This window comes from Nomascus leucogenys, chromosome 5, assembly GCF_006542625.1.
Source record: "Nomascus leucogenys isolate Asia chromosome 5, Asia_NLE_v1, whole genome shotgun sequence".
NCBI lineage: Eukaryota > Metazoa > Chordata > Mammalia > Primates > Hylobatidae > Nomascus > Nomascus leucogenys.
The window spans coordinates 53,408,582-53,432,612 of record NC_044385.1 but is presented as its reverse complement, the minus strand read 5'-3'; the positions used below and the strand labels follow the sequence as shown (position 1 = coordinate 53,432,612).

The window sequence follows — 24,031 nt, the reverse complement described above, 5'->3', positions numbered from 1 at the left end:
GTCATTGAGTATATGCTCTCAGCCTACAGACATCCCACCAACAGGGGAGAGATGCATCCAGAGGAGGGCCAGAGCACAGCGTTTTAAAATGTGGGGTCTGAGGCAGCAGTCTTAGTTGCCTGAGTTCAAGAGTGACACTGATAGTAATGGCCTCCTGCCTCCATTCTTTCACTCTATTAATGTTTCATCCATATTTTACCCAGAGCAATCTGAAACACAGATGTGACTTAGACATCTGTTTCCTCCTTAGAGCTTATTCATATCTCCTATCACTTAAAAAGCCCAAATTCCTTAGTATAGTGTACAAGGCAGCCGTGGTCTACCTACTGCTTGACACTCAGGTCTTGCCCTCATGTTTTATGCCTTACACATGCAAACTGCTGTGGTTTCCATGTATCTCTTTTTTTTCTTTTTTTTAAATTGAGACAGGGTCTCACTCTGTTGCCCAGGCTGAAGTGCAGTGGTGCGATCACAGCTCACTGCAGCCTCAACCTCCTCAGCCCAAGTGATCCTCCCACCTCAGCCTTCCTTGTAGCTGGGACTATAGGTGCACGCCACCATGCCCAGCTAATTTGAGTATTTTTTGCATAGACAGGGCTTCCTTATGTTGCCCAGGCTGGTCTCGAACTCCTGGGCTCAAGCAGTCTGCCCACCTCAGCCTCCCAAAGTGCTGGGATTACAGGTGTGAACCACCATGCCCCGCTGCCCCTTCTTTACTTAGCTATATTTTCCTTACTAAGAGTTAGTTCCCTAGCCCATCAGAAAGATTCCCAGGCTGGCTACTTCTATGATGACCCTTACATTTTTTATTGAAATCATCTCTGAATCTTTTTTCCCACTAGCTTTTAAGACATAGGAACTATATCTTGTTCACCTTTGCACTTCCAATTATAAAAAAATGCCTGGCATGTGTTAGGCACTCAGAAAATGTTTGAACTGAACCAATGGTATGTGTGTCTCTGCGCACTCTGTTAGAGTAAATCAGAACAGCTTGTTCTTGCTGCTTGTTTTGATCTAAGACCGAAGAGTGATTGATAAATGTGCTGAGTATTTTCTGTGTTCTTAAGTACGTTTGGTGTAACATAATTTGGCATACACACATATTAAATTGCCTTCATTTTTTTTTTTTTAAAAAAAAAAGGACAACAACATCATGCCTTTAGATTATGTGGAACCATTGAATTTTTTCTCAGGGTAACTGCCAGGGAGTGGTCCCTTTTTACAGTATAATTAAACCTCTGCTTGTATTTATTTTGTAAGTTCCGCTGCTCAGTAAGATTGTTTTGAATGAAGTCTCTGTGAGTCCATATGTGCTAAAATGTTTACTCTAGAAGTCAAAATGTAATCCTGACATTTAAGATCTCTGCTCTATCCGAAATGATCTGTACTTAGTTCTTAAACATGCCGCTTGAATTTTCCACTCCTTGCATTTGCTATTGTTTCCCTCTTAGAGTGAAGAGCAATGCTTTCTCCGCTGTTCTCTCTCAAAAGCATGGTACATATTAGGTTTAAACTCAAGTTCTATTTCCCTGCCCAAGTCTTCTCTGACTACACTGCTTTCATCTCTAAAATCCTGCAGTATTCACTTTTCCTAGCACCATTTTGATATGCACACATCTTATTATAATTTTTCTTTTACATACATGTTCTGAATCTTATTATTTCTATGAATTGGCCTCAAGGTTAGCATTTGTCTTCTACACGATTTGCATTCAAAGCTCCAATATACTACCAATTACTTAATAGGCATTTGTAAGCATCTCTTGTTGGTAATGCTGAATTTAGAAAAATGATATTTTGATTTGTTTAAAATATAAGCTTTAACATGTTTTGGGTCTTATTTGTAAAAATACTTTACTAGTTTTATTTATTTAAAAGATGTTGGAATTGTTTTTTAAGAAATTTATTGTCCAGCACCACCACAAATTGACAATGGAATAATTCAAGGGGAACGTGACAATTATGGATATAGACAGTCTGTAACGTATGCATGTAATAAAGGATTCACCATGATTGGAGATCACTCTATTTATTGTACTGTGAATGACATTGAAGGAGAATGGAGTGGCCCACCACCTGAATGCAGAGGTAATCACTTTGGATAGTTATATTTTTGCTTTATTTTTACCCTTAGGTCTATGTGTGGGTTGCAGACATTCTATGAACCCCCTAAGAAAAAAATGTAAAATGTTTACATATACATATTTGTATTTTTCTGTGGGACACAATTTTTCTAAAGCTTCTCAGAAGGGTCTGTGGCTTGTACACACACACACACACACACGTATTATGATGTGTATATATAAAATAGGCCTCATATTTTTGGTGAATTTGCTTAAATTTGCTGTTTTATACCATGTTGCTTTCAGTCAGTTAATATAGGTACTTTGTTTATACAAAGAGTATATCAAGTGGTTTATTGGAGGGAGAATCTTAGATTGAAGGCTCTAGATAGTGATCCTACATGTTGCAACGACTGAGAAACTCTTGCCATCTGTTGACTTCACTGAATTAACATTCAATTCTTTTCTGCCTCCAGAATTTCTATTATTATCCATTCTCCTTCATCCTTCTAGACTTTTTTCTTTCAATGTCTTTTTATACCCAGAAGGTACTCTCAGAATCCTTCGAACTGCTCTTAAAATATATTTTAAAAGAAATATTTAGAAGATCAGTGAAGCTGGACCAAACATTGCCTAGTATCAATAGGTGGCGTTTAAGTAGTGGTGAATGCCAACGTGACTCAAACATTTGAGTATTTACTTTTGTAATTATAATTGAAATTTTATTAGTATGAATTTTAAAAATTCCTTATTAAAATAGATTTTTATTATAAGTATTATACATAGACATAATGACATAATATTAAAGCCATGGAGATGAGTACAAAATGGGAAGTGAAAGCGTCTTCTCTATCACTAGTCCTACTCGGAGAGGTAACCATTTTTTACCAATTCTTTTGTTTCATTCTAGAATATAAATAAACATACAAATATTTTTTATTTATTATATCAATGGTGTGGATATTCATTTATCTAACCAGTCCTCTATTGATGGCAATAGGTTTTTTGTTCTAGTTTGGTTTTTTTTATGAACTGTTATTACAAATGATGCTATAGTATTCTTGTACATCTGTCATTGCACATGTATGCAAGTACCTTTGTACAATAAATTCCTTGCAGTATAATTATTTGTAACAAAGGTATGTTAATTACATTTTTCATACCCGTTAGTAACACTGCTTTTTAAAAGACTGTACCAATTTAGTCTCCCACTAATATTACATCATTGTGGTGTTTGCACCTTTAATGATAATGATTGTTAGGGAGATTTTACAATGTAAATGGTAAAAATTTTTATTATTTGAATTCATTTAATTATGAAGTTTAGTGTGTGTGCATTTTTAATTTGGCTGTTTGATCCAGTTCATATTTATTTTTCCAAGTTTTATTAAATGATCAGTTATTTAGAGCTTAAAAAACCATATGGAAGTACCCAAGTAGGTCATGGCAGGCTGATGCTTCCACTAAAACAACTATAAAATCTGAATAGATTACCAAAAAATTATATATTTTAAGGCATAAGATACAGCTGTGGAAGCAACAAGGTCTGAATGAACTAAAATTCCTGGGGGCAGGTGGTGAAGGCAACCCATCCTGATGTAAGCCAGTTTTCCTTAGGGACCTTTGCTGATTCTGAAGCTGGACTAAGGATTCACCTTGACCCAGACAAAAGACCACTTCCAGGAAAGAGAAACCAGCAACGCTTTAATGGTTATGGAGGGATAGGGTAATACACTGGAAACTGAGGCCCTCAAATGTGGAACCAATTTTTCCTAAAGGCCATTCGCTAATTTTGGGGCTGCATGTGAGGCTGGGAAGCTTGACCCAGAGCTTCTAAAGTACAAAATGAAATCTCTCAGAACTTGATGGTATTTGGATAGCATATACCCACCAGCGAAACAGGCTTTTAGCTAGCATAACACAGGTCTCCCCTTTAGCACATCTGTGCTCATTTTGAAACTGTATAGGGAAGGACATTAGATGGCTGGGAGAACTCTGAAGGACAGACCTGGATCTCCTGCCATCTTTCAAAGGTGAAACAACAAAAATCCGCCAGGCTTTCAGTCAGAAGCCCGGAAGGGCCACTCCCAAGAAACAGAGGCAAAAGCAGAAGTAGATGGAGTCTTACTGAAACTGAAACCCAGCTCAATTCCTAATAGGTTGAAGATATGATTACCTCAATGCAGTCCGCTTATCAGAAAGGCATATCATATCATCCAGATGTTTTATATACAATGTTTGGCATACAACAAAAGACTGTTAGATATGGAAGGAAGCAAGAAAATATGACCAAATCAAGAATATCCAGATAATTGAGTTAGCAAATGAGGACCTTAAAATAACTGATTAACAAGTTTAAGATGATAAAAGAAAAGAGAACTTCAATTGGAATCTGTAAAAATGGAGTAAAATGAATATTCTACAACTGGAAAATATCTGAAATTAAGAACACAATACATAGGTTATCTATTCAGACAGAGAAGGAAACAGTATTAGGAACTGAAAGATCAGTTAAAAATACCCAAACTTGATGCACAAAGAGAAAAAGGAATGTGAAATATAGATAAAAGTTTGAGACATTTGAGACATGTTAAACCATGCTAACACGTTAGGAAAAAGAGAAAGTGAGACAAAAAGGAAGAGGGGAAGGAGGAGGAGGAGAAGAGAAATAGGAGCAGAAGAAATATTTAAAATGATACTTACTCAGAATTTTCCAAAACTGATAAAAGTACATTAGCCAACAGATTCAAGAAACTCTCTGAATCTAAGCTGAATAAAAATAAAAACACTCATCGCAAAAACAAACAACAAAAACTTCAAAGAAGCAACAGTAAAACTGATCACCGCTCAGCAAAAAATGATGCAAGCCAAAAGACAATAAGAAGAAATCTTTAAAATACTGTAAGAAAATTACTGTTCACCTAGAATTCTATGCCCAATTAATATATCATTCAAAACTGAATGCAAAATAGAGATGTATTCAGACAAAAACCAAGAAAACTTTGCACTAGCAGACCAAACATGCACAGAATGAGAAACTAAAGAAAATTCTTCAAATAGAATGAAAATAATCCCAGGTAAAACATGAAAATACAAAAGGAAATGAACACTGACAAGGATAAATGGATACAGAGTTTACAAACAGTGCATGTAATGTCCTGTGGGGTCTGAATTATACATAGAATACAAATGCACAATAACAATGCAAAAGGCAGAAAGGTAAATTTATTTAAAGGTTACACAGTTCTAGCAGTACTGAAAAGGTGGTAAAAGTGATAGTTTGCGTAATTGACTTATAGTCTAATATTGTGATCTCTAGGGTTGCTACAAATGAATGACAGAATAATAAATCACAAGCTAATAAAAGAATAATAATGGATATTTAATCCAAAAGAGAACAAGAGAGAGAAGCAGAAAGGAACAAAGAATAGATGGGAGAAATAGAAAACTAATAAGGTCGTTGATATAAACCCAAGTATGTCAGTAATTATATTAAGTGCAATTTGACCAAGATTGTCAGACTTAAAAAGATTTTAAAAAGAACCTAGTTCTTTACTATTTACAAGAGACACAGTTTAATTACAAGAACACAGAATAGTTGAAAGTAAAGGATGGAAAAATATACCTTGCAAACATTAACCCTTCAAAATAAGCTGACACAGTTACATTAATATCAATGTGTATTTTAAGATGAAACAGTTCATAATGATAAGGAGGCCAACTCAACAGTAATATAGCACAATCTGGAATCTATGTACTTGATAAAATAGCTTCAATCTATATGTAGCAAAAATGGACAGAAAAAATAGACAAATACACACTCATAGTTAGAAAATTCCACACCTATCTCAATACCTAATAGGACAAGCAACCAAAAATCAGTGAGACTAAAGATCTGAGCAACAATTAAACATATATACATATGAGACCATTGAACCTATTAGGACCGTGACAAGTATGTTTTTTCAAGTGCACATGGGATATTTACCAAAATTGACCCTATGCTGGGCTCTAAGCTACAGTACATTGCAAAAGATTGAAGTTATTCAGACCATACCTTCTAGCCACAGTGGAATTAAACTAGACATCAGTAACGAAAAGATAACTAAAAAATTAACTTCTAGGAAATTTAAACTCTAAGGTAGTATATACATTCTCTGGATCAAAACTGAGAACTAACCTGATAGAACAAAGAATAATTTAGAATAGTTTTCATATAGGAGGGTCTTAGAATGAAAAGTTCATTAAAAAACTTTACTTATCTTAATAATGATTTTCATTGTTTGAGTGCCTGCTAAGTCCTGTGTTACCTGCTAGGCGTTTTACTCGATTTATCCCTTATAGCAGCCTGTGAGATAGGGTTAGGAGTCAGAAAAAAGCGACCAATACCATCTGAGTTCCTAGGGCATCCAGTGTGTGATGGGGCTGGCAACTGTCATCCTGGATGATGTAATCTCTTGCTTCTGGGACAGACACTGTGAAATAGCTTACTCAATTATTTCCCTTAATCCTCACTCAATAATAATTACTCAATCTGTTCTGCTTTTATCCTCATTTTACAGATGAGGAAATTATAGCTTAGAAGGGTTAGGGACTTGCTAGAGCTCACTAGTACATGGTGAAATCAGGCTTCGGCACTACCCAATACTGCCTCAACAGGGACTTTGTATAAGCGACCCAATGGCAGATGGGCTCTGAAGACCGAAAAAGTTGCTCTGCTGTTAGATTTATGCTTCTCAGAGTATGTTCTTATGAAAGTTTCACCTGACTTGTTATCTAGTCTGAAATCTAAAGAGGAACTAGTGTATGGAAAGTTGGTAACCGGCACAAGAGAATTAAAAGGAGTTATTTTTACTCAGACTCAAGTATCACTTGTAAACAAGAAATGAAACAAAAGAAGTTCTCAGGCTCATTAAGGTTAAGTGATAGAAAAGGCTGTGACTGTCTCTGTTGGCTTAGTTGTTCTAGAACAACATCCTGTTGTTCTTTAGTATTAGCACGAAAGATAATTTGGGAGAGAAAATAGAGATGTGCCACAGAATAAGATCACTAGTGACTCTAACTTTGATTTGTTTATTTCACAAGAAGCAGCTTAAGCACCTCAGTATACTTTGGTATAAGTCTTTAGTCACCCGTAGGTATAATTTATATCAAAGCAAAAGCAACTTAGAACTTCAGCTCCTTGAGAAATACACAATAAGACTTGGTTTCCTAGAGAAACTAGTGTATGGAAAGTTGGTAACTAGCACAAGAGAATTAAAAGTTATTTTTACTCAGACTCAAGTGTCACTTTAAACAAGAAGTGAAACAAAACAAGTTCTCAGGCTCATTAAGGTTAAGTGATAGAAAAGGCTGTGATTGTCTGTTGGCTTAGTTGTTCTAGAACAACATCCTGTTGTTCTTTCGTATCAGCACAAAAGATAATTTGGGAGAGAAAATAGAGATGTGCCACAGAATAAGATCACTAGTGACTCTTTGATTTGTTTATTTCACAAGAAGCAGCTTAAGCACCTCAGTATACTTTAGTATAAGTCTTCTTTAGTTACCCGTAGGTATAATTTATATCAAAGCAAACGCAACTTAGAACTTCAGCTCCTTGAGAAGGAGATAATAAGAGTTGGTTTCCTGAAAGTCATACCTAGGTGTTTGTGGGGAGAGAGAAAGGATAGCCACAGAGAAAGCAATGGCTAAGAATCTTAATATGGCCAGCAATATTCAGCTAACTTGTTTCTCAACCTTTTCTTTCACAGGAAAATCTCTAACTTCCAAGGTCCCACCAACAGTTCAGAAACCTACCACAGTAAATGTTCCAACTACAGAAGTCTCACCAACTTCTCAGAAAACCACCACACCAAATGCTCAAGGTACAGAGACTCTATCAGTTCTTCAAAAACACACCACAGAAAATGTTTCAGCTACAAGAACCCCACCAACTCCTCAGAAACCCACCACAGTAAATGTCGCAGGTACAGCAGTCACACCAACACCTCAGAAACCCACCACAATAAATGTTCCAGCTACAGGAGTCTCATCAACACCTCAAAGACACACCATAGTAAATGTTTCAGCTACAGGAACCCTACCGACTCTTCAGAAACCCACCAGAGCAAATGATTCAGCCACCAAAGCCCCAGCAGCAGCTCAGACATCTTTCATATCAAAAACCCTATCTACAAAGACCCCTCCTGCAACTCAGAATCCCACGATGACAAATGCTTCTGCTACACAGGCCACACTGACAGCCCAAAGATTCACCACAGCAAAAGTTGCATTTACGCAGAGTCCTCCAGCAACACGTAAGTCCACTAATGTACATTCCCCAGTGACTAATGGTCTCAAGAGTACACAAAGATTCCCTTCTGCTCATATTACAGCAACACGGAGTACACCTGTTTCCAGGACAACCAAGCATTTTCGTGAAACAACCCCAAATAAAGGAAGTGGAACCACTTCAGGTCAGTTGACACTGTTCAGGTTTACTGAGTATGGATCTAATGTGCTATGGTGAAAATATGAACTTGACCAAGATTGCAGGATTAAATGGTCTCTAATATATTGTAGCCAGGGTTTTTCATACTAATACTTTTTACTTTATTTGGAAGCGGACTTGGATTGTACTAGGGCAAATCTTAAAGAAACATTTACAATAATAGAGAAAAAGACTGTGGCCCCATTAAAAAAAAATGCTAAATTAAGATTGATAAAAAAATTCTGTTTTCTGTAGTAGTTTTAGGGAGTCAACGAATTATTCAAGACCCCTTCAAAGAACCAAATATGTACTGTCTTTAAGGGTGAGTCCTGGGTCTGGTTCATTGATAGAGACCCATCCCTCAAAGCATGCTAAGGAATCTTTCCGGATTCCCTAGAGTTGCAGATCTGGTAAAACATCTCAATAGTGTCGTCTAAGTAATTGAAAATACAGAGATCCTTTCAAATAGTTCATATTATTACAAGGCTCTATAAACGGTAGGTTCTCAGTGGCACCAAGTAATTGTGTTTTATCTATAGTTTTACCCATTATGACCGTATTTTCAAAATGATTTTATATATTTCATAATTGTTACCTTGAAGCCTATTTTGCCAGCACCTGGATATTTTTAAGAATTTAAACATTATGGATGTTATTGTTAAAGTTCCCTTAATACATTTCCCCAGCCCATTTTTCTCCCTCCAAGGCAATTACTGCCCTGAAACTGATGTGCTTACTTCCTGTTTTCATTCCAATACTCCATGTATGTTTCCATAAGTAGTACATAATAATGTTTCATATTTTTAAAATAATTTACAGAAACTGTATATGTTTCATTACCTTTTAGCACTCAGCATTGGTTTTGTGGCTTACATTGATTAATTTTGATTTACTTCACTAATTTTAATTCTTTATGTGGTTTTTTACTTCTTTACAATTTTGTGACATCTCTTGGTCTAAAATTTCTAGGTTGAATACATCCAGTTTTTAATAGGGCAAGGCAAAGAGAAATAAGCGTCACTTATAAATTCGTTATAGAACTAACTTTATTGACATATTTCCTTCTGTAAAAAGTATAAGATAATTTAACACATTTAAACTGAACCTAATGAGTCAATTATAATATATGAATATTTGAGATCAAATTTTACTCTTAGGTACAATTAATTTACTCTTTCAGGGCACAATATAAAATGCCATATTTAACTCTTTTTTTATTTAATTGAAAAAATATTGTAGCCACCACTTACTGAGTATATACTATAGCGATATGTTCCATTCACCTTCTATTTGATGCCACTCGTCTGTACCACAACCTTGCAAAGTATCTTCAGATTGATTTTATAGATGAGGAATTAGAGGCTTAGAGATTAATTCATCCAGTTCATATCCAGTGCACAGTTTAATCCTGCACTTTTTCTGCTGAGTAATATTGCTTGTTCTAAATGGCACTCTTGAGTCAATGTGTTCACCTCGCTTAGGAGAGCAGCTTATTTATTGTTATAAATATGCTTATCTGAAAGTAAATTTACTCTTGCAATGCCTCATCCATAGTCATTGAAAGATATAAATAATAAGGTGATATGGCAGTTTTGAGTTTTGATATAGTCTGTTAAAAGGGACTTAGTCATCTTATAAGTTTCTTGATAGTAGGATTGGATCAACAATTATTTACTGTTTAAGTTTTCAAACATGTTTCTTGCCCTAAAGTCTTATAACCAAATTTAAATGGCATTTGTTTTGGTAGTCAATAACTCGTTATCATAATTTATATTTACAGTGTTGATTCTGTTGAACAGATATAGACAGTAATGTTTACATTCTACTTGATTAAGTTAATAATGTGTAATTGTTTTTATACATTTATAATTATTTCATTTATGGAAATTTGAGTTGCTTTTGAGTTTTCTAGTGTAGTTTATTGATAGTATATGAAATTGCTAGCAAATCAATGACTTTAACAAATTCTTGTTGTTAACCCTTTTTTTTCCCTTCGTCTGTAGGTACTACCAGTCTTCTATCTGGTAAGTTTGGCTCTCAGGCCATAAAAGAAATTGTTTTCACTGTGGGATATACAATCCATATTCCTGGGAGATAATATTGTCTTCTTGTTTTTAAAAAAATTTATCCTGCAATTTATTTTTAAACTTTTTAGTATGGAAAACTTTAAACATCACTCAAATAGGGAAAATAGTACAGTGAATCCTCATATACTCACTCAGATTCCGCGATTTTCAACTCATGGATACCCACTTCCCTCACACTCCCTGGATTATTTGGAAGATAATACCAGACATCGTATCATTTCCTTCATAAACATTTCACTAAGTAACCTTTATAAAAACATAACCACGTAGCATACCTAAAAAAATCCAGTAATTCCTTAATATCAGCAAATATTTAGTCAATATCCAAACTTCCCTGATTATCTTATATTTTTTTAATTGATACATAATGTTTTATATATTTATGAGGTACGTGTGATATTTTGTTACATGCATGGACTGTGTGATTCTGAAGTTGGTATTTGGGGTATTCATCACCTCGAGTATTATTTTTGTGTGTTGGAAACATTTTAGGTCCTTTCTTCTAGTGACTATGAAAAATATATCACACATTATTGCTGACTATACTCACCCTACTCTGCTATTGAATATTAGAATGTAAACCTTCTATCTAATTGTATGCTTATACCCATCGGCTAAAGTCTCTTCATCCTCCCTCCTACTCACACACTTTTCTCAGCCTCTGGTATCTAACATTCTTCTCTCTACCTCCATGAGAACTTTTTTAGGTCTCACATGTGAGTAAGAGCATGTGATATTTGTCTTTTTTGCTTGGCTTATTTCATTTAATATAATGGCCTTTAGTTCCATTCATGTTGCTGAAAATGACATGATTTTATTCTTTTTATGGCTGAACGTATTTCATTCTATATATGCTAGATTTGTTTTCTTTCTTTTCTTTTTTTTATTTTTATTTTATTTTTTTTTTTGAGACAGGTTCTCGTCCTGTCACCCAGGCTGGTATGCGGTGGTGTGATCGTAGCTCACTGCAGTCTCGAACTCCTGGGCTCAAGCGATCCTTCCACTTCAGCCTCCCAAGTAGCTGGTACTACAGGTGTGTGCCACGACACCCGGCTAAGTTTTTGAAATTTATTTTTTGTAGACACAGGATTTTCCTATGTTGCCCAGGCTGGTTTCGAACTCCTGGCCGTAAGCGATTCTTCCGGCCTCCCAAAACATTGCGATTATAAGTGTGAGCCACTGCACCTGGCCCCACGTTTTCTTTATCCATTTGTACATTGATGGACACTTAAGATGATTCCATATCTTTGCTATTGTGAATAGTGCTTCAATAAATATATGAATGCACATATCTTTTTGATATATTGGTTTTATTTTCATTTGGATAAATACCCAGTAGTGGGATTGCTGGATCATAAGATAGTTATTTTTTTTATGTTTTCAGGAACCTCCATATTGTTTTCCACAGTGGCTGTACTAATTTACATTCTCACCAACAGTATATAAGATTTCCCTTTTCTTCACGTCCTCAGCAGCGTCTGTTATTTTTTGTCTAAAAATGGCCATTCTAACTGAGGGTAAGAACTGATACCTCATTTTGGAGCTTGATTTGCATTTCCATGATGATTAGCGATGAGCAGTTTTTCATGTACCTGCTGGCCATTTGTATGTTGTCTTTTGAGAAATGTCTGTTCATGTCTTTTGCCCACTTTTTAGTGTGATTATTTGTTTTTCGCTAGTAAGTTGAGTTCCTTGTATATTCTGGATATTAGTACCTTTACAGATGAATAGTTTATATTTTCTTCCATTTAACAGGTTGTCTTTTCACTCTGTTGATTGTTTCCTTTGCTGTACACAAGCTTTTTAGTTTAATATAGTCCTGTTTTTCTATTTTTGTTTTTATTTTCTATGCTTTTGAGGTCTTAGCCATTAAACTTTGCCTAGACTAATGTCCTGTAGAGTATTCCTGATGTTTTCTTCTAGTAATTTTATAGTTGTGGATCTTATGTTTAAGTTTTTAATCATCTCGATTTGATTTTTGTACGTGGTGAGGGGCAGAGGTCCAGTTTCATTCTTCTGTATTTTCCCAGCACTATTTATTGAAGAAGGTATCCATTTTCCAATGTATGTTCTTGGCACCTTTGTAAAAAATCAGTTAGCTATAAATACGTGGATTTATTTCTGGGTTCTCTATTCTGTTCCATTATTCTGTGTGCCTGTTTTTATACCAATACCATGCTGTTTTTGGTTACTATAACCTTATATTTTGAAGTCAGGTAGTGTGATGCTGCCAGCTTTATTTTTGCTCGGGTTGTGTTAGCTCTTTGGACTCTTTTTTGGTTCCACAATCATTTTAGGACTTTTTTTTTTTTCTATTTCTGTGAAAAGTGACATTGATATCTTGATAGGGGTTGTACTGAATCTTTAGATTGCTTTGGCAGTATAGTCATTTTAACAATAATAGCTCTTCCAGTCCGTGAGCATTGGGATGTCTTTCCTTTTGTGCCCTCTTCAATTTCTTTTATCTATGTTTTGTAGTTTTCCTTATAGGGATCTTTCACCTCCTTGGTTAAATCTGTTCCTAGGTATTTTATTTATATTTTTAGTCATTGTAAATGGAATTGCCTTCTTGATTTCTTTCTCAGTTTGTTCATTATTGTATAGAAATGTTATTGATTTTTGTATGTTGATCTTGTATTCTGCAAGTGTACTGAATTTATCAGATCTAAGAGTTTTTGGTGAAGTCTTTAAGGATTTTTTTTTTTTTTACATATAAAATCATATCATTAACAAAGAGGGACAATTTGACTTCCTCTTTTCCAGTTTGGATGCCTTTTATTTCTTTCTTTTGCCTGGCTGCAAGTTAACGAAATGAAAACTTGGTTCTCTATGAGCCAAATGAAAACTTGGTTCTTCAATGAAATGGAAACTAGGGCTTACAGCACTATGTTGAATAGAAGTGGTGAAAGTAGGCATCCTTCTCTTGATCCAGTTCTTAGAAGAAAGGCTTTCAGCGTTTCCTCATTCAATAGAATATTAGCTGTGGGTTTGTCATGTATGACCTTTATGATGTTAATATGCTTCTTCTATGCCTAGTTGAGAGTTTTATTGATTTGTGTGTGTTGAATCATCCTTGCATCCCTGGTCGAAATCCCACTTGGTCTTGGCATACTAATTTTTTTTTTTTTTTTTTTTTTTTTTTTTTTTTTTTGAGACAGAGTCTTGCTCTGTCGCCCAGGCTGGAGTGCAGTGGCGCGATCTCGGCTCACTGCAAGCTCTGCCTCCCGGGTTCACGCCATTCTCCTGCCTCAGCCTCTCCGAGTAACTGGGACTACAGGAGCCCGCCACCACGCCCGGCTAATTTTTTTGTATTTTTAGTAGAGACGGGGTTTCACCGTGGTCTCGATATCCTGACCTGGTGATCCGCCCGCCTCGGCCTCCCAAAGTGCTGGGATTACAAGCGTGAGCCACCGCGCCCGGCCTGGCATAGTAATTTTTTGATGTGGTGTTGGATTTGGTTTGCTAATACTTTGTTGAGAATTTTTGTGTCTATATTCATCAAGAATATTGGCCTGTGATTTTGTTGTTCTTGTTGTGTTCTTGTCTGGTTTTGGTATCAGGGTAATGCTGGCCTTGTAGAATGAGTTAGGGAAAGTTTCCCCCTCTTCAATTTTTTGGAATTGTTTCAGGAGAATTGGTATTAGTTCTCCTTTATATGTTTGGTAGCATTTGGCTTTGAATCCATCCGGTCCTGGGCTTTTCTTTGTCAGGAGACTTTTTATTACAATTCAGTCTTACTACTCATTATTGGTCTGTTCAGGTTTTCTGTTTCTTCCTGACTCAGTCTTGATAGGGAGCATGTCTCCAAGAATTTATTCATTTCCTCTAGGTTTTCCAGTTTGTCAATGTATAGTTTTTTATAATAGTCTCTGATATTTTGTATTTCTGTGGTATCAGTTGTAATGTCTCTTTTTTCATTTCTGATTTTATTTGGGGCTTCTCTCTTTTTTTCTTGGTTAGTCTAGCAAGTATGTTATCAATTTCGTGTATCTTTTCAAAAAAACAAGTTTTCACTTTATTGTTTTTTAGTCTCTATTTTGTTTAGCTCTGCTCTGATTTTTCTTATTTCTTTCCTTCTGCTAATTTTGGGGTTGGTTTGTTCTTCCTTCTCTAGTTCCTTAAGATGCATTGTTAGATTATTTGAAATCTTTCTCCTTTTTTGATGTAATCATTTATTGCTGTAAACTTCCCTGTTAGCACTGCTTTTGCTGGGTCTGATAGGTTTTGCTACACTGTTGCTGTTTCTATTTTTTTAATAAATTTTTTTATCTAATCCTGAATTTCTCCCTTGACCTAATGGTCATTCAGAAGCATGTTGTTTAATTTTCATTTATTTGTATGGTTTCCAAAGTTCCTGTTGTTATTAATTTCTAGTTTAATTACATTATGGTTTGAGAAGATACTTGATACGATTTTGACTTTTTCAAATTTATTGAGACTTGTTTGGTATCCTAACATATGTTCTATTCTGGAGATTGTTTCATGTGCCATTGAGAAAATTCTGTAGCTATTGGGTGAACTCTTCTGTTAGTGTCTGTTAGGTCCATTTGGTCTAATGTGCAATTTAAATCCAATGTTTCTTTGTTAATTTTTTGTCCAGATGAGCTAATGCTGACAGTGGGATGTTGAAGTTCTTAACAATTATTATATTGGAGTCTATCCCTTTAGATTGGATGATATTTGCTTTATATGTTTGGGTGCTCCAGGATTGGGTGCATACATACTTAGAATCGTTATATCCTCTTGCTGAATTGATCTCTTTGTCAATTATATAATGACCTTCTTTGTCTCTTTTTACTGTTTTTTACCTAAAGTCTGTTTCATCTGATACAAGTGCAGCTACTCCTGTTTGTTTTTGGTTTGTGTTAGCATGGAGTATCTTTTTCCATCTCTTTACTTTCAGTCACAATGTGTTTTCACAGATGAGATGAATTTCTTGTAAGGAACATATAGCTGGGTTGTGTTTTTGCATCCATTCAGCTGGTATACGTCTTTTAAGAGGAAAGTTTAATCTGTTTACATTCAAGGTTATTGATACATGAGGGATTATTCCTGTCATCTTATTAATTGATTTCTGGTTGTTTTGTTCCTTTTGTTCTCTCTTATTATTGTGATGTAGAGTTTTTCTTTCATAACATTTTAGTCTTTTCTCTTCTTTGTGTGTTTGCTCTACCAGTGGTTTTTAAAATTTCTGTGTGTTTTCATGATTGTAGATATCATTCTTTCTCTTCTGGGTATAGCACTCCCTTAAGCATTTCTTGTAAGCCATGTCATGGTGATGAATTCCATCAGCTTTCTTTTGTCTGGGAAAGACAATGTTTCTCCTTTATTTATGAGGGATAACTTTCCTAATCCGTGGCTGGTAGTCTTTTTCTTTCAGCGCTTTGAGTATATCATCCCGTTCTCTCCTGGCCTGTAAGGTTTCTGCCGAGAAATCCATTGTTAGTCTGATGGGTTTCCTTTATAAGTGACTAGATGCTTTTCCCTTGCTGTTTTTAGAACTCTCTCTGTCTTTGACTTTTGACAGTTTGACTATAGTTTGCCGTGGAGAAAACCTTTTTTTTTCTTTTTTTTTTTGGTTTCAAGACAGTCTCATTCTGTCACTCAGCCTGGAGTACAGTGGCGCGATCTCAGCTCACTGCAACCTCTGCCTCCCAAGTTCAAGTGATTCTCCCACCTCAGCCTCCCGAGTAGTAGCTGGGATTACAGGTGTGTGTTACCACACCCGGCTAATTTTTGTATTTTTAATAGAGACAGGGTTTCACCATGTTGGCCAGTCTGGTCTCGAACTCCTGACCTCAGGTGATCCACCCGCCTCGGCCTCCCAAAGTGCTGGGATTACAGGCATGAGCCACTGCACTGGGCCAGAGAAGACCTTTTTAAATTGTATCTACTTGATGATCTCTGAGCCTCCTGTGTCAGGATGTCTAAATTTCTTGTTAGACTTGAGAAATTTTCCTCTGTTGTTTTAGTAATAGATTTTCTAATCCTTTCACTTTCTCTTCACCTTCTGAGACTCTTAAAATTTGGATAGTCATGTAAACTTTGCACATTTTTTTATTCTTTTTTTCTTATTCTTCTCTGACTGTGTTATCTCAAAAGACCTGTCTTCAAGTTCTGAGATTCTTTCTTCTGCTTGATCTAGCCTATTATTGATGCTTTCAAGTATATTATGTATTTAATATTTCATCAAGTATATTATGTATTTCATCAATAAATTATTTCCAGAAGTTGTTTGGTTCTTTTATATGTATTTTTTTTGGTAAACATCTCATTAATATCCTGAATTGTTTTTCTGATTTCTTTGTATTTTTTTAAAACAAATTTTAAAGTTTGTATCTCACCTCCCTGAGCTTTTTTAATATCACAACTTTGAATTCGTTTCCCAGAATTTTGTAAATTTACTTTTGATTGGGATCTGTTGCTGGAGAATTATTGTGTTCCTTTGGTGGTATCATATTTTCTTGGTTTTTCACGTTTCCTGCATCCTGAAGTTGATATCTGTGCATCTGATGTGATATTTGCTGTTTCTAATTTTTCGAATTTGCTTTTGTAGGGGAGGACTTTTCCTGAAGATGTATTTATGATGTCAGTTAGATGGGGCACTTTGGCTTTGATTCTGGGTGCATGCAGTAGTGTAGTTTCTGTATGACGTTCAGCTGTAAATAGCATCAGTGGTATCTGTCATTTCCTCAGTGCCTTAGGATGCAGTTACTAGTGGAGATTTGCTAGGGAATAGGATGCCATGTGGGCCAATCTTCGGACCCAAGTGTTGGCAGTGGTGGGCTGAGTTTGCCTGTCCTTGGGCCCAGGGTGATGTTGCTGGCACCAGTGTTAGCAAGCCCCATCAGGCCAGTTATTGGGTCTCCAGGTGGCTCACTTGGGTGCCAGAAATGGCAAGTGACCTGGTTCTCAGGCTACTTGGCAGCAAGTGGGGGCATGGGTGATGGCAGTAGTAGTGGTGGGACAACCCTGTGGGACACAAGCAGTCTGTGCCAGTGTTGGCTGTGGCTGCGGTGATTGGGCGGGTCAGTTTCCAGGTCTGCAGGTGGCTTACTAGCTGTGATGTTAGTGGCAGGTTGAGTGGGCCTGACTTCAGACCCCAGGAAGAGTGCTCAGCTGCCAATGGTGGTGGACTGGCTGAGCATCCAGGTACCTAGATGGCAGGCTTGTGTACTCAGAGGATGAGGCTGGGCCAGATGGACTTGTCCTCAGGCCTCCCTATGGTACATGTGAGTGCTGGCTGTGGTAGGAAGGGGTAGAGTATTCCTAGGCTACTGGTGGAATGCTTAGGTGAGGACAGCGTGGCTGTGCTGTGGACCAGCTACTTGGGAGAGCAGTGTTGTTTTCAGTTGGGAGCAGCCACAGAGAGGTGGCTGGGGCACATGCGGTTTGCTCATGCCTCAGCCCAAAGCAGCCAGCAGCAGCCATAGCTGCATGCATTAGAATTTGTCCTCAGGGAACCAGAAAATGCCTGGCTGCTCCTCTACTGGGGGTGCCAGGTCGCTGCCAGTGACTCCTGCTTTGGCTCAGGCAACAGTGACCCCAGAGCAAGATGCAGTCTGGGAGGGGCTGGGCTCTCAAAATACTCTTGTGCTGTGGCTGCTTAGGACTCAGGGGTTTGTAGTACTCAGTGTGAACTTACTCTCTGGAGTAATGCCATCACACTGTCTCCAGGCAGCTTCCTGTGTTAGATCTAGGGCCTGCGAGAATCAAGGGACTCCTGTAGCTAGGATTGTGGGAGTCTTCAGAGGGAATGTGGACTGCTGGGGTTCTCTCACTTACTCTTTTCCTGCATTAGGGAGTCTCTCCAGGCTCCCAGGCAATCTCAGCCAAACAGGCTGCCTTGCTTCTGTCTCCTTCCTTGCTTTGGTGCATCCTGTCACTTGTTTGTTAAATTCTAGTGTTCTCTCTTTGATGATCTCTTCAAAATGTGATTATGTAATTCCTGCTTAGGTTTCTCTCCATGGAAGAGGAGAAGACCAGAGGCATCTAGTCAGACATCTTGAAGCCACTCCCCATGATACTGTCTTAGGAAAACAATCAACATGTAGCGTTCATGGATACCAAAGGGAAAATGGGTAAACATATATATATATTTTTTTACACGGGAGTCTTGCTCTGTCGTCCAGGCTGGAGTGCAGTGGCGCGATCTTGGCTCACTGCAAGCTCTGCCTCCCAGGTTCACGCCATTCTCCTGCCTCAGCCTCCCGAGTAGCTGGGACTACAGGTGCCCACCAACACACCTGGCTAATTTTTTGTATTTTTTAGTAGAGACGGTGTTTCCCCATGTTATCCAGGATGGTCTTGATCTCCTGACCTTGAGATCTGCCCGCCTCGGCCTCCCAAAGTGCTGGGATCTGTAATCTCACGCCTGTAGCGTGAGCCACCAAACTTGGCCAGGTAAACACATTTTTTTCTTCCACCTTTTATTTTAGGTTTGGGAGGTACAGGTGAAGGTTTGTTACATGGGTAAATTGTGTGTCATTAGGGTTGAGTGTACCTAATATTTCATCCCTCAGGTAGTGAGCTTAGTACCCAATAGATAGTTTATTGATTCTCACCCTCCTTCCACCTTCCATTCTCAAATAAGCCCTGGTGGCTATTGTTCCCTTCTTTGCATCCATGTGTACTCATTATTTAGTTCCCACTTACAGGCGAGAAGATGCAGTATTTGGTTTTCGGTTCCTGCGTTAATTCACTTAGGATAATGGTTTCCAGCTGCATCCATATTACTGCAAAGGACATGATTTCATTCCTTTCTATGTTTGTGTAATATTCCGTGGTGTATATATATCGCATTTTCTTTATCCACTCCACCACTGATGTGCATCTAGGTTGATTCCATATTATTGTGAAAAGTGCTGATGAACATATGTGTGCATACGTCTTTATGGTAGAATGATTTTTGTTAGTTTGGGTATATACCCAATAATGAGATTGCTAGGTCACATGGTAGTTCTAAGTTCTTTGAGAAATCTCCAAACTGCTTTCCACAGAGGCTGAACTAATTACATTCCCACCAGCAATGTATAAGTGTTCTCCTTTTTCCACAACCTTACCAACATTTGTTGTTTTTTCACTTTTTAATAACAGCCATTCTGTCTGCTATGAGATGGTATCTCATTGTGGTTTTGATTGCATTTCTCTAATGATTAGTGATGTTGAGCATTTTTTAATATGCTTGTTGGCCTCATGTATGTCTTCTTTTGAGAAGTGTCTGTTTATGTCCTTTGCCCATTTTTTAAGGGTTGGTTTGATTTTTGTTTGTTGATTTAAGATCCTTAGAAATTTTGAATATTAGAACTTTGTTAGATGCATAGTTTGCAAATATTTTCTCCTTTTTTGTAGGTTGTCTGTTTTCTCTGTTGATATATATATTTTTTGCCATGCAGAAGCACTTTAGTTTAATTATGTCCCACTTGTCAATTTTTGTTTTTGTTGCAGTTGCTTTTGGAGACCTCATCATGAAATATTTACCAACACCTATGTCAGAATGGTATTTCCTAGGTTTTCTTCTAGAGTTTCTATACTTTTAGGTTTTAGGTTTAAGTCTTTAATCCGTATTGAATTTTTGTATGTGGTGAAAGGTAGGGGTCCATTTTCAATCTTCTGCATATGGCTAGCCAGTTATAGCATTTATTGAATAGAGAATCCATTCTCCATTGCTTGTTATTGTTGACTTTGTTGAAGATAAGATGGTTGTAGGAGTGTGGCTTTATATCTGGGTTTTCTAACCTCTTCCATTTGTCTATGTGTCTATTTTTGTACCAGTACCATGCTGTTTTGGTTACTGTAGCCTTGTAATATAGTTTGAAATCAGGTAATGTGATGCTTCCAGCTTTGTTCTTTTTACTTAGGGTTGTTTTAGCTATTTGGGTTCTTTTTTGATTCCATATGAATTTTAGAATGTATATTTTTTAATTCGCTGAAAGATATCATTGGTAGTTTGATAGGAATAGCATTGGATCTATAAATTGCTTTGGGCAGTATGGCCCTTTTTAAAAAATTTTTATTAATTTTTTTTTGAGACAGAGTTTCACTCTGTCACTCAGGCTGGAGTGCAGTGGCATGATCTTGGTTCACTGCAACCTCCATCTCCTGGGTTCAAGCGATTCTCTTGCCTCAGCCTCCCAAGTAGCTACGATTACAGGTGCACACCACCACACCCAGCTAATTTTTGTATTTTTAGTAGAGATGAGGTTTCACCATGTTGGCCAAGCTGGTCTCAAACTCCTGACCTCAAGTGATCCACCTGCCTCAGCCTCACAAAATGCTGGGATTACAGGCATGAGCCACCATGCCCAGCAGTATGGCCCTTTTAAAAATATTTATTCTTCCTATGTATGAGCATGGAATATTTTTCCATTTGTTTATATTGTCTCTGTCTTCTTTGTTTTGTATTTCACTATAGAGATCATTCACCTCCCTGGTTAGCTATATTCATAGGTATTTTATCCTTTTGTGGCTATCGTGAATAGGATTGCATTCTTGATTTGGCTGTCAGCTTGACATTGTTGGTGTATAGAAATGCTTCTGATTTTTGTACCCTGAAGCTTTACTGATGTTGTTTAACAGTTCTAAAAGCTTTTGGGCAGAGACTGTGGAGTATTCTAGGTTTAGACTCATATCATCTGTGAAGAGAGATAGTTTACTTCCTCTCTTCCTATATGGATGCCTTTTATTTCTTTCCCTTGCCTGATTGCTGTGGCTAGGATTTCCAGTACCATGCTGAATAGGAATGATAATAATGGACATCCTTGTCTTGTTCTGGTTTTCAAGGTGAATGCGTCCAGCTTTTGCTCATTCAGTATGATGTTGGCTGTGGGTTTTTCCTGCTGGCTCTTACTATTTTGTGGTATGTTCCTTTGATACCTAGTTTGTTGATGACTTTTAACATGAAGGGATGTTGATTGTTGTCAAAAGCCTTTTCTACAACAATTCAGATGATCATGTGGTTTTTTTGTTTGTAGTTCTGTTTATATGATGAATCACATTTATTGATTTGCATATGTTGAGCCAACCTTGCATCCCAGGAATAAAGCCTACTTGACTGTGGTAAGTTAGGTATTTTATGTGCTGCTGGATTCAATCTGCTAGTATTTTGTTGAGGATTTTTGCATTTACTTTCATCAGGGATGTTGGCCTGAAGTTTTTTTTTTTTGTCCTGTCTCTTTGCCAGATTTTGGTATCAGAGTGATGCTGGCCTTATAGAATGAGGAGTCCCTCCTCCTTGATTTTTGGCATAGTTTCAGTATGATTGGTACCGGCTCTTGTTTGTATGTTTGGTGGAATTTGGCTGTGAATCTATCTGGTACAGGGCTCTTTCTGGTTGGTAGGTTTTTTAAATTACCGATTGAATTTAAGAACTTGTTATTGGTCTGTTCAGGTATTTAATTTCTTCCTGGTTCAATCTTAGGAGGTTGTATTTTTCCAAGAATTTACCATTTCTTTTACATTTTCTAGTTTATGTACATAGAGGTGTTCAAAATAGTCTCTGAGGGTGTTTTGTATTTCTGTGGGGTTGGTGGTAATGTCCCCTTTGTCATTTGAGATTGTGTTTATTTGGATTTTCTTTCTCTTTATTATTCTAGCTAATTGTCTATCAATCTTATTTATTCTTTCAAAAAACCAGCTTTTAGTTTTGTTGATCTTTTGTATGGATTTTTGCATCTCAATTTTATTTAGTTCAGCTCTGATTTTGGTTATTTTTTTTCTTCTGCTAGCTTTTGGGTTGATTTGCTCTTGTTTTTTCTAGATCCTCTAGAGGTGATGTTACTTTGTTAATTTGAGATTTTTCTAACCTTTTGATGTAGGTGTTTAATGCTACAGACTTTCCTCTTAACATTGTTCTGGCTGTGTCCCAGAGACTCTGGTATGTTGTATCTTTGTTTTCACTAGTTGCAAAGAATTTCTTGATTTCTGCCTTAATTTTCAGAATGCCAAAAGTCATTCAGGATTAAGTTGTTTAATTTCCATGTAATTGTATAGTTTAAAGAGATCTTGCTGGTATTGATTTATATTTTTATCATACTGTGGCCTAAGAGTATGATTAGTATGATTTTGGTTTTTTGAATTTGTTTAAAATTGCTTTATGGCTGAGTATGTGCTATATGCAGATGAGAAGAATGTATATCCTGCTGTTGGGTGTAATGTTTTGTAGATGTCAAGTCCATTTGGTCAAGTGTCAAGTTTAGGTCATGAATATCTTTGTTAGTTTTCTGCCTTGATTATGTGTCTAACATTGTCAGTGGGGTGTTGAAGTCTCCCACTATATTGTGTGGTTATTTCCATCTCTTCATAGGTCTTTAAGAACTTGTCTTATGAATCTGGATGATCCAGTGTTGGATCTGAAAAGAGTAGTAAAAACATTATCATTACTATCATTATTATTTATTGTGGTTATTTTATATTTTGAATGAACTTCTAAGCTGAAAGATTTATCTTGAAAGATTCCAACTGTTGGAATTCACTTTGTTTTAAATAGAAATAAATGTGTTTCAAATGTAAGTCTGATGATCTAATGATCACAAAAGTGATGAGTTTAATAAATGAGTTTTTTCTCACCTGCTCAATGGCACTCAATGAAGGTTTGAAATGCCTTTTTTTCCTGAAATTCTTTAAGTATTATACCCTTTGATTTTCTAGAAAACTTTCCTTAGTCTTAGTTGGAATTCCAGCTTGTGTTAAAAAAAATAAAGAGGTAGTCCTTCCTTCTTAAACTGGACATATGGCAACATTTTTGTGTGTGATTTCATATTTGTAGGACATAAACCTGAAAATTATATTCATTAAGTTTATTCTGTGAAAGAGGTTACTCTTCTTTAAAGATAAATTAACTCTACTGCAAGAAAATTGTTTCATCAATTACACTGCAATGTAAGTAAAATGATACAGATGATTTTGAATTTTGGAAGTATTTGATTTTTTTTTCCTATTCTGCTAAGGAAGAAAGACTGACTAATGTTACAGAACTTTCTAATTTGCCTTGTAAATGAAGCATGTGTTGTGAATTTTAAATCTATTCTTCCGTTGGCCTTGTATAAGTGTTTCCCAATTTTTTGTGTGTGGGTGGGTGGTGCGTTAATTCTTGCTCTCTTCTCACCAAAGACCTTTTTAGACATTTTTTTCTTGACCATCATCCACCACACATATACTGTAAATCAGTTTATGTATCACATATATATCTGCACTCTGTACTTAAAAAAGGAAAAATTTTTTTTAACTTTCATCAGGTATCACCCCCATTGAAATGCTTGCTTTCTGTTGGTTTTGTTTTTATTTTTTTTAAAGACAAAATCATAAAGAAGAAATAACCCCTGGAGTCAAACCAGTCGGATGTTGGTTTGAATCCTGTTTTTTTCACTTAGTAATTATTCAACCCAAGTGATTAACTTAATCTCTCTGAGACT

General features: G+C 36.6%; 1 protein-coding gene across 6 annotated transcripts in view; it reads left to right on the top strand.

The window, feature by feature from the left end:
- Positions 1–24,031, top strand: part of CD55 (CD55 molecule (Cromer blood group)) — a 62,744-nt gene that overhangs the window by 8,036 nt on the left and 30,677 nt on the right. For 3 of the 6 annotated variants that reach the window (XR_004030120.1, XM_030813084.1, XM_003272985.4), the window contains exons 6-9: positions 1,900–2,088; positions 7,814–7,927; positions 8,438–8,518; positions 10,536–10,556. Coding sequence is in view for 5 of the 6 variants with exons in the window: in XM_030813084.1 (XP_030668944.1) it covers positions 1,900–2,088; positions 7,814–7,927; positions 8,438–8,518; positions 10,536–10,556 (405 nt within the window). In the remaining variant the exon portion in view is untranslated. Of the gene's footprint in view, positions 1–1,899; positions 2,089–7,813; positions 8,519–10,535; positions 10,557–11,534; positions 11,911–24,031 lie in introns of those variants that run through there. The other 3 variants (XM_003272987.4, XM_012506761.2, XM_012506759.2) reach the window with 3 other exon arrangements.